General features: G+C 36.8%; 1 protein-coding gene across 9 annotated transcripts in view; it reads right to left on the bottom strand.

Moving 5' to 3' along the window:
• The window catches only part of MSR1 (macrophage scavenger receptor 1), a 111,600-nt gene that overhangs the window by 62,684 nt on the left and 36,875 nt on the right, over positions 1-12,041 (bottom strand). For 5 of the 9 annotated variants that reach the window (XM_082715622.1, XM_082715621.1, XM_082715626.1 and 2 more), the window contains 2 exons: positions 8,904-9,010; positions 6,317-6,430 (listed from right to left, as the gene is read on the bottom strand). In XM_082715622.1, the coding sequence (XP_082571748.1) occupies positions 6,317-6,430; positions 8,904-9,006 (217 nt within the window). In that variant the 5' untranslated portion in view covers positions 9,007-9,010. Of the gene's footprint in view, positions 1-6,316; positions 6,431-8,903; positions 9,011-9,566; positions 9,594-12,041 lie in introns of those variants that run through there. The other 4 variants (XM_082715623.1, XM_082715627.1, XM_082715628.1 and 1 more) reach the window with 3 other exon arrangements.

Below are 12,041 nucleotides of genomic sequence, written 5' to 3'. Positions count from 1 at the left end.
ATATACAATGCGTGAACCACACTACACATATTGTTGAAAGGGAGACAGCCAGCCTCCTTGTCCTACTTTACATCAGAATTTATTCTAGGATCAAGTCATTCTTTCTGAATTGCTGCTTATATGCATCTTCTGGGTCACTGCATTTGGCTTTGACAGTGAGATTATGAAGTGCATTGTATCCTCCTACTCCTCAGGTCTGTTAGGATAAAATGAGATAATGCTTAACACAGTATCTGAAGCAAGCATGTTGAATACGTTAGCTGTTATGAAGATAAATGATGTGACAGAAACAATACGTAGTAAAAATAGAAGTATTAGTGTTATCCACTGTATGAATAAACTGGTGTCTCATCTTCCTCATCCAGTGACTTAAGCTGGCAGAGAATAGTCATTTTCAGTTTATGCGGGACTATTTATTATTGGTGGGACAAGAAATTGAGCAAATAATTTTTTCACTTTAAAAAATATTATTTTTATAAGATTCTTCCTTACCTATTATAAAATACATATTCATAACAGAAAACTTTTTAAAGATAGATAATAAAGAAAAATAACTTACTCGTAATCTCACCATCGTGAGTTAAATTCTAATATTTCAATGTATGTTTATCAAATGTGTCTCTTTTTTTCACTAGCATATTATTATTACAAAATTAATTTTAATACCTACATTGTATTATCTGTATGGATCTACTAAATTTAACAAAACTCCTTCACTTAATTTGCTCTATTTTTACTAATATTTCCAATGCTTTGAGAAAAAAATCTTTTAAGTAATTATTTCCTAAACAAACAAACAAAAATCTATTAAGTTGTATTTGGGGGATATACAGAGTTGCCAATTTGTATGTCCAAATGGGCACATGTTCTCTAAACAAGGCAAATATCCTTCAGAAAAGATCTAGAGCGGTATGTCTGGAGTTTCGAATCATGAAAAGCATAAGCTCTGCAGATCAAAATAATACATAATTACAAACAACAAAAAAATGTTCAGTACCATTTTATCACTAATCAGGGATAAGACTGTTTTTCCTATTTCCCTCTATTTCTATCTATATTATTGTTTTATCTACATATATATTAGTTTTTTATTCATTTATTTTGAATGCATAAGATTTTTCACATTCACCATTACCAAGCAATAAAAAGAGTAACTATATATGCTTTAAAAATATATCTACATAAACATCTATACCTGATACATCAGTTTTCTTAATAAAAATGATATGGCAATAGTATCAGCCTTATAGATTTTTTTTTTTTTTTAATTTATTTTTTATTTTCAGCATAACAGTATTCATTATTTTTCACCACACCCAGTGCTCCATGCAATTCGTGCCCTTTATAATACCCACCACCTAGTACCCCAACCTCCCACCCCCCACCCCTTCAAAACCCTCAGATTGTTTTTCAGAGTCCATAGTCTCTCATGGTTCACCTCCCCTTCCAATTAAGGGAAATAACACATAAAAGATAATTAGTTCTACCTCAAGCTCAAGATTACTTGTTATATAAATGAGAGGCTGGTATTTACTCAGGAATAAACTGCCTGATGCTATTTTTTTTTTATTACTGTATAATGTATTTTTTGTTTCAGGGGTACGGGTCTGTGATTCATCATGTTACACAGCACCCAGCACTCACCACAACACACACCCTCCCCAATGGGCATCCCCCGCCACCGCATCCCACCCACCCCCTCCTCCAGCAACCCTCAGTTTGTTTCCTAAGATTAAGAGCATCTTATGGTTTATCTCCATCTCTGGTTTCATCTTGTTTCATTTTTCCCTACCTTCCACTATGATCCTCTGTCTTATTTCTCAAATTCCCCATATCAGTGAGATCATATGATAATTGTCTCTCTCTGATTGACTTATTTTGCTTAGCATAATGCCCTCTAGTTCCATCCACATCATTGTAAATGGCAAGATTTTGGGGGATTTTTGATGGCTGCATCGTATTCCATTATATATATAATAACATCTTTTTTATCCATTCATCTGTTGATGGGCATTTAGGCTCTTTCCATAGTTTGGCTATTGTGGACATTACTGCTATAAACACTGGGGTGCACGTGCCCCTTTGGATCATTACGTTTGTATCTTTAGGATAAATACCCAGTAGCATGATTGCTGGGTTGTAGGGTGGCTCTATTTTCAACTTTTTGAAGAACCTCCATGCTGTTTTCCAGAGTGACTGCACCAGACCAGCTGCCTAACTCCATTCCTCAATTACTAGCTAGGGTACTCTGGGAAAGTTCGCTTCTTAAATTCCTCAAAGATGGAAAAGTAGTAACTGTTTCCAACAGTGGTTTTGAGGATTCATGAGGTAAGGCATACAAATCCCATAGCACACACCTGGCCCTTAGGAAAATTATGTTCAAACTAAAGTGCTTCATCCATGAAAGATATTTTAGATCAGTTACAGTCTTTACCATCTTTACTTAAAGAAGCTGGTTGATGATGACTGCTATTATAGCTATTATTATATTAGGAACAAGTACAAAATGATATATGCAATTAAATCCCAATTTTAAAAAGCCAAATTATATCATGTTTTCCTAGTGAGATTCTTTAAAATTAATTTATTGGAGTAAAATGTTTGACAACATTTTTATATAATCCAGAGTGTGTAGTGTTTTACACTTCTTAATTTATTATGGAAGTAGACAAAAACAAGTTTTAGTTGGATCTCATCACATTTATTATCTTAAGTGTAGGGAGAAAGTTCTGGACTTATAACCTCATTCAGGCACTTAATTCTATGATTTATTTATTGAGCACCTACCACGTCTAGAGCACTGCTTGAGGAATTCTGGGGATGTAAAACTGGGAATGGATTTTGACTCTAATAGGAACCCAAACTAACAATTTTTACAAAACTATTTCAAAGATGTCCCTTAAAAATGTTCCTTTCATGATGATTATTGCCTTTTCTAAGTAGCAGTTAAAAAATCCAGGTTCTAAAGTGGAACTGCCTGGCTTAGCAACTCTTGTTCTTTCCTTTTTAATCTGTGATCTCAGGCAAATTATTTTGTCAGTGCTTCTATTTACTATATGATAGATACTAACAGTCAGTGTTCAAATAATTAAATGCGCGAATATATGTAAAGTGTTTATACTGTTTACTGGCATATGATAAGCATTTGATAGCTTTTAGCTGTTTTGTTACTAATATTTTAGATTCAAATTCTGTGACTTATGTGTCTGTATGCACAATATTTGAAAATATTGATGGGAAACTAATACTGTTTAATAAAAAAAAAAATCTAGGGGGAGGTTGGGCGTTGAAATGACCATTGTAGTTTCTGCACATTATTTTACTAAGCATAGTGATCTAATAATTGCTCAAACCATATAATTTTTCTTTCCTTGGAAATGATTTCTATTTCACATGGATAAAGCAAATCTTTTTCACAGTATGGAAAGGGAAGACTTGAAATGACAAAATATCACATTGACCAAAGGTTTCTATCTGACATGGACTTCAACATAAAGTTGACAAAAAGACTATATTTTTGCTTACAGATTTACAAACACAACACTGCTTGTTTTCCCAAATCCTATATAAAAACTAATCCTAACTTTTCAAAAAAACTGTTTAACACTGTATCATAAATCTAGGTAAAGAATGAAAGACTTCAGACCTTCAAATGTTCATTTCTTTCATTAAGATGGCATTTTGTGACTTTTCTATTTCACATTTGAAGGAGACAAACTTTCATGGCTTGCGCAAACCCCCAGGGAGAGAGTGGTATTTGATTTCACAGATCTACATTGACTCCTTCATGTTGCTAATATCTTCTCCTGCCAAAAATTTGTATTATTTTGAGCTAAAGAATCTTCAGTATTTCAGCAACAATTACATATGCATTAATCTTAGATTGTATTTTATTGCCAGAGACGTTCTGCTGTAGTACGATAGGGATCTAGGAGTCTCATTAAGAAATGATGGCATATGAAGAAGCCTTCATCATTAAGAAGGATCTTCCATTGTATAAGACCCTTGAAATTTAAATAGAGTCTTTGTGCACAAAATTTTATTTCATCTATCAATTCATATTTGCCAAAACAGAGTAATTTCTATCTTTTAGAGATACAGTTTGTCTGTATAATTTTTTATATCAAATAGAGATATGTATTGCGTTTATTTTGTTTTGGTTTTGGAAAATATTCTGATCCGTAACTTCATTCAAGTTGAAAACGGATTGTCAATTGTTTATTCAAGTGTGGCAGAAACAGTGAGATCTATTCCAAGTTGTGCTGAATTTGAGTACTAATGTGAACGTATAAGATTTGAACATTTTTAGGTTCTTGTCAGTCTTAGTAGGTGGCTGCTATAGTTTTAGGGAACCAAATTCTTTCTTTCTCTTTCTTTCATTCTCTCATCCTTTCATTCTTTTTTCTAACCAAACTACTTTGGATCAGTCATTTCAACCCAACAATGAATGTGGAAACTTGGTAGTATTTTCTAATAGCCCCCCAATTTTGAACTTGCTTCAAACCCTAAACTCTTTCCAGACTTCACTGGCCCATTCTGCCCATGACTATTAGATAGACGTTCCAACTCCCTGGCATTCACTCTGTAGGCCACGGTTTCTATAAAAGCGATGGAATGTACCTAGATTCTTACTAGCTTATACCTAATGATCCCAAGCAATGAAGCGTCTTTCAACTGAGCATTTCAAATCAACATAAGCATATACATAAGCAGCATATAGATGATCCCAATTCATTAGGAAGTCAGCTGTGTAACAACAGGTCCTTTTCCACAGATGGTTGTGGTTGGTTTGCTTGGTTGGTCAGTTTCATTTGTTGTGGTTGGTTTTTGTTTTTATTTATTTTTTAACTTATTTTTAATTTAATTTATTTATTTTTTAATTTTTATTTTTAATGGCAAAAACAGGAATTAATTTTTACCTGTGGAAACATTTTTTTGGCTAAAATTATGGAAACTGTTTTGCTGTGTGTGTGGGGGGGGTTTAATTGGCCAATCCCATTTTTTTCTAAAAATTAAATTACATCGGGAGAGAGCAGACCACAGACATTAAGGAATCAAGACTCATGGTGGCAACTGCAGCTCTACCACTGAGCAGTCTTAGTATCTTTTTGTGGATAATGAGAATGCGTATATGCCTGCTTGAGGGTAACTGTAAAGGAATCTTAAGATAATCTGTGGAATATTTATAAGGCTAGTGTCTGGACACAGCAAATACCCAAAAGTGACAGCTACTATCAGAGCTGTTGTGGTTTAATTATCATTTCTTAGCAAATTCTGGCTCTGTCTTCGAATATTCCTTTAGGTTGCCTTATCACAGAGGAGGCTTGGCCTTGTGTTTAAGGTTAGGCTGACTCGTAGGCACATAAAAATGTATCCTACTCCCTGCCTGGGAGAGCCTACGTCCAGACGTTTTGCCTGTCAGAAACAGGAGAGCCACAAGGCACATAAATTCAAACGCCAATCAAATCCATCAAAAAGGCAAAATAATATTTACAGATCTGACTGCAAGCCACCCACTGCTGTGGAAACCCTCAAATTCATCCCTACCTCAGGTTAGACTTGCCAAAGATGTAGTGCCTTTAAAGTGTTCTAGTTTTTTTAGATTGAGGGGATGCCATCAGGCTATTTTTAGAAACGTTAAATACTAGCCTAAGATGTTCTTGAAATAAAGGCCATTATTGTGCAAGATCTCCTCTCCGTGAGGACTTGCAGGAACCTTTCTTTCTCCTCTCAGTGCCAGAAGCAGAAGAGCTTTTTTTTTTTTTTTTTTTTTTTTCCAAACAACTGGCTTGTTTTCTTGTTGCTGTCTTGCTTTGTTTTAGGCATTATGCATGTAAGTGGTCCTGCTCATATCTTCACATTGGTGGCTGGAATACTTATCATAAAATTCACCACCCACCACAAGAAGTACGTAGGACTCCAGGGGATAACATATTTTTTGGAACTGACTAATCCATTCCATTGCACCTCTGCACAGCTGTATTTGTATCTCTAATCTCACCCCTACCGGGAGTGGGGTTCGAACCCATGCGGGCACATGCCCATTGGATCTTAAGTCCAACGCCTTAACCACTCGGCCATCCTGGTGGCACTGGATTTGTATCTCAATCTTCTATTCTCTATTCTATTTTTTTTTAACCTATTAACTCTAAAGAACCTATTTTTTTTTTAATTTATGAATTTGAGAAACACTTTACGATATGGATGTTTTCCTAGTGAATCTCCCCTGTACAAAAGACCGAATGCTTCTTTTTGTTTCTACAACAACGAATTCACAGGATGAGTTGCTGAGTTTCAAAACTCTAGAATATGGTACCTGCCATTATTCCGACGATGGGCACGAGCACTACCAACACAAGAAGATAAAGGGCAATCAGTGCAGCTTTGAGGGACTTCAGTCTCTCTTGAAGGGTGGGGCCATTTTTAGGATCTGAAAAAACAAAAGCCCAACCTGCTGTTAGAAAACTTATTTTTCTTACTTAATTAACATTTTGGTAATATCCAATTCTATCATTATGACCAAGCCTATTGGAATAAAAGGGGAACAAAAAATTTGTCCCTGTTTATTCAGTAGGAAGCAAAAGGAACAATCACAAGAAAAGCCAATCCAGGGATGATTATGAACATCTGATTTACTTTCCATTAACTAAACATCCACGACAAAGTTATTGTCCTCTACAACTTGTACTTGTCTCATTTGAGGGCATTTGTTAGTTGATAAATTTTAGTAGACAAATTTTAGAATTTAGTATTCTTTAGTTGACAAATTTTAATTTTTCTGATATTTTTTAATATTGATACCAATATATTCAAACATAAATTTTATTCTGTTTCATGTGGGAATATATTCTGTGTAAAAACCACATTCCTCAAGTAACTCTATAATGATGATTTTTTTTTCAGAGTCTAAATCAGATAAAAGAGACATCTGTTTTCAATGATAATTATGCAAATCTTCTTTTCTAATTTCATCTCAATAATTCTGTATTTGGATACCTCATATGATTTGAATGCATTAAAAAATGAGAGAAAACTATTCACATTTTGACGAAGCTTCAGAATGGATCAATGAAACCCATCCTCTGGGTATTTCAGAAAATATTAATATTTTCATATTATCCACTTACTTGGAATAGTGATCCACATAATGGGGTACTAATTGTGGAAAAGTTAACTCAATGTGGAGGGAAATCTTCATAGAGGACGAAGACATTTTCTCTGATTAGGTGAATAAAACATCCATTAAAAATTACTTTCCTGGGGCCCCTGTGTGGCTCAGTCGGTTAAGCCTCTGCCTTCATCTCAGGTCATGATCTCAGGGTCCTGGGATCGAGCCCCGCATCGGGCTCTCTGCACAGCAGGGAGCCTGCTTTACCCTCTCTCTCTGCCTACTTGTGATCTCTCTCTCTCTCTAATTAAAAAAAAAAAATATTACTTTCCTATGTCCATTGCTTTCATTGCAGAATAAAAAAGGTTTTGTTTTCAAGTTTTAAGTTCCCACATTAAAAATAAAAGTCTAGATATTATTCACTAATGTTCTACGAGGCATTGAAAGGGAAAGGAGAGAAAATTCAGTAAAAATAAGACCAAAAAAAGAGAGAAAGAACTAAAAAAATAAAAAGAACCACCCACAAAGCAAGCAAGATGGGCTACCCTTTGCCAGGCTGAATGTGCCTGAGACTCATTGGTGATCTCCCTTATCTTTAATTTATACTCAGATCCTCTGCATTCTGCCTTTTAAGTAGCTCTTCAAAGTTCCTGCTGCTTTTTCTCTGTCCCCAGTGCTTCTGGGCTCCCTTCTCAATCTCTCAACATCTCTACCTTACACAGCTTTTACTAGGGTCTTAATCCCTCTTGTCTCATCATGCCACATCCTCCTACCCATGGATTGTGTAGTGCGTAAAACCTGTCATTCCTTGGGGTTATGGACTGTAGTTCAGCTTTGCCTGTGTAGGAACGCATCCTTCTTGTCCCTAGCATATGCTGCTTCCTCTGACTGAAATGTCTATGGGTCCTCTTTCACCAACCCTACTCTTTCGGTGGAATCTATTCAGCCTTTAAAGCTTGGCAGAATTGAACGCGAAAACTCTGTCTTGTCGCCTTAATAGAACCTGTCTACACATAACCGAATACTCATTCTTTTGAGCTCTTGTGACCGTGCAAACCTGTTTCAGCACTGCTGAAAAGATAGCGCTGATGTCTTAACTCCAACTGCCTGTGAATGTGAACTTATTTGGAAACGGGGGGTCTCTGCAGGTGTAATCAAGTGAGATCATACTGGATTCATGTGGGCCCTTGTCCCACGATGGCGTCCTTACAAGAATAGAGTAGAGCACACAGAAGCACAGGAAGAAGACCCTGTGAAGACGGAAGCAGAGACAGGAGTGATGCAGTTACAAGCCAAGGAAAAATACGAATTGGCAGGAGCAACTAGAGCTGGGGAGAGGCCAGCAAGAGCCTTGAAAGGGAGCACGGGCTTGCTGACACTTGGACTTCAGATTTCTGGCCTTCAGAGGTGTGAGAGAACAAGTGTTGTTGGAAGGTACCCAATTTCTGGTGATGTGTGACAGCAGCTCTAGGAGACTAATTCAAGTACATACCACCCATGACTTTCAAATATTAATTAACGGTGTTAGGGGTATAGTTATTTCCAGGACCTCGTCTAGTGGCTGAGAGGTCAGAGGACCTCTCAACAGCGCTCAACACTGTGGACCAATTTAACCTATAACAAAGCTTCCTCCGTCCAACCTAAGCTGATTTTCTATTCTGTCTCAAAAGAGAAGACCTACTCGTCCACTAAGTCTTAACATTCATACACAGGGAAGGTAAGTCCCACGACCATAATTTTACATTGTGTCACTGACTGTAAGGACACTCTCCACAGGCACCCCACTCATACTTACACAGAGGGAGCAAGGCTGTCATGGAGTGGGCATCAAACTTCACAGATTCTGAGCGGTTATCAGTGTCATCCTGTTGATCCTCAGAGCTATTCCACTGTTCCATACTTCTGTCAGACACGTGGAAAAACACTTTAGTTACACATGAAGGGTCTAGGGCTCTTGGCATAATGTCTCAAGTGGCAATTTAAAATTAAAATTCAATTTTAGGGATGCCTGGGTGGCTCAGTCAGTTGAGCATCTGCCTTTGGCTCAGATCATGATCCCAGAGGCCTGGGATAGAGTCCCGCATGGGGCTCCCTGCTCATCGGGAACTCTGCTTCTCCCTACGCCCCTCCCCCCACTCACTGTCTCTCACTGTCTCTCTCTCTCTCTCTCAAAGAAATAAATAACATCTTAAAAAACAAAGCAAATTCAATTTTAGCAAGGGAACAAGTACAATTAATTAAATTTACCTATCTGCCATATCTAGCAATATATTGTATCTACCCATAAGTTGTAATTTTCACACTGAAAGACCTGCATGAAATCTAATCATGTATCTTTCTATGGACAAATGCACATCTGTGTTTACAGATGCATAGACGTGTGTTTTTTGAGAGTGAGAGATAACATGTCTTCCTTACCTAAAAACAAAACAAAAACAAACAAACAAAAATACACAACCTTTTTCCAAGTGCCAGAAAACAACTGTTGAGCTGAAATGAAAAAGAATTTCCCTCAGAACAAATAGTTGGGCAAAATTTGGAGCAAATATTTCCTGTGATCTTTCATCAAAGGTTTTGGATAAAACAAATAGTTATGCAAAATTTGAAGCAAATATTTCCTGTGATCTTTTATCAGAGCTTCATGAGTCAGTTTTTCTTTTGCCAAGGCATCTGTTTATCGTGTGAGAAAGATAAAGTCTAGCCACTGGATTAAAACCACTGCAAAACTTCATTTCCCTGTTCTCTTCTTCTTTGTGTTGTTTTCTTTCAGGGCTTCCCTCATACAATGGTAGCATCACAGATAAGTCTTTGTAGCTTTGTAAGCACAGTTTTATTCTATGACATCATCTATGCCTGTATCTCTTTAAGATGCATCAGAATCCTTTGAGAGGCCTGACTGATGGGGCTCACCCCAGAATTTCTGATATTTAAGGTTGGGGGCATCAAGAATGCAATTCCAACAAGTTTTCTCTCTCTCTCCCTCTATTTTTTGTTTTTAAGATTATTTATTTATTTATATGAGAGAGAGAGCAGAGTGAGCCAGAGCACAAAAATGGGGAGGGGCAGAGGAAGGGGAAAAGCAGACTCCCCACTGGGCATGGAGCTGGGCTTGGGGCTCCATCTCAGGTCTCTGGGATCATGACCTGCGCCAAAGGCAGAGGCTTAACTGACTGAGTCACCCAGGTGCACCTCCCCCCCCCCATTAAATTTTCTTAATGATGCAGACTGCCACCAGTCAAAAGACCACATTTTATTTTTCAATGGAAAAAATTGTATGATTTTTCTTGGAAACAGTTCAGTTCACTTGATTGATAAATTTAGCATAAAGTCAACATCTTCTGATCATTCCTTATTTTCTCTAATGCTGAGTTAGGGATTTAGTACAGCTGAGGTTTTAACTGAGTGCACAGGCAGCTCTGGGACACCAGACTCATATCCTGTCCAGGAAATGGAGGCCAATCGTTCAAATGCAAACATTCATCCTGCTTTGGAGAGAGGTATTGACGAGTAAGGATGTGACTAAACTCTCAATATATATATATATATATATATATATATATATATATATATATATATGTTTTTAAATATTACAAAGGCAATTCTTTATTTTGTGGTTTGCAATGACAATCTTTGTATATACATCACTCTGTGGACTGGCTAAATTTCTATAAACCCACTGAGCCCCCCAGGCACCACAGACCAAAGACTATCTTTAAATGATTTGGCTACTGTGGAAAAAGGGGACATAAGGGAAGGGACTTAGATCCTCTTTTCTTAGACAGAGACAAAGTGAAAGAAATAAACATCTGGGAAAATTGACCATTATAGGAAACCAAATTGCCTAACTCAGATGCAGACTCTCCTGCTATTTCCCCCTTTTTAATTTATTCTATTATTTGATTTGGATGATAGCTTTACTTGCCAAGCAAAACCAACAAATAATTTTAAAAACTGAAATGACAAGAAAGCTTAGCTGATTTCATTTTAAAACTACAGTTCAAAGCAATTGGGACTATGTAGCAAAGCTGTTTATCTTTTAACCTTAGTTTATAAAGAATGGGCTCACACCTATGTTGGGGGAGGGGGACAGAGGGGAGAACCTTAAGAGACTCCTAATGATAGAGAACAGACTAAGGGTTGATGGAGGGAGTTGGGTTGGGGATGGGCTAAGTGGGTGATGGGGATTAAGGAGGGCACTGGTGATGAGCACTGGGTGTTGTATGTAAGTGATGGACCCCTGAATTCTACTCCAGAATCTAATATTGCACTGTATGTTAACTAACTAGAATGTAAATAAAAATGTTTAAAAATGGGCTCATAAAGTATACATTTATATATACCTGCTATTAACCAGCAGTCTTTTCCTTTTAGGCTGCTTACTGGCCCTTTCTCCTTGGGCATGACCATGGCTTTTGTGTGATAGTGTAACTCCCGTTTCACTTAAGTGCAAAGGAAAGATCTCTTATGTTACTCAGTCTTCTAGATGGAAATATTTTTATAAAAAAGATGAAACCTTTTGAATCTGATAAATTTCTCTAGACCTTGAGTGACATAAGAGGATGGCCCATGTCTGTTTTCATTTGACATTCAATTAGCAGACCCTAAAGCAACCTATAATATTCTTTATTATAGGTTATAATATAGAATATACTTAATATAATATAGAATATACTTAATACATATTTACTGAATGAAGGGACTAGATATTTTTTGGTAAGATATTAGTCATATATAAATTTTGTTTTTGTTTTTTAAACAAGATGGATGTTTGGACATCCATGTGACCAAAATGATGTGTTTTTTCTGATAAAGAACTTCCTGGCAAATGAGTGGTGTCCGTGATTCAGATCTACCCATCCTTCCTTCCTCCTTCCTTCCTTCTCCCCTCCTTTTCTCTTCCTCCTCCCTCCCCACCCCCTCCTTCTTTCTATTC

The sequence above is a fragment of the Mustela nivalis genome (genome assembly GCF_964662115.1).
Source record: "Mustela nivalis genome assembly, chromosome: 20".
Classification (NCBI taxonomy): domain Eukaryota; kingdom Metazoa; phylum Chordata; class Mammalia; order Carnivora; family Mustelidae; genus Mustela; species Mustela nivalis.
Note: the sequence above shows the minus strand (reverse complement) of the source record. Positions and strands in the feature narration are given on the sequence as shown.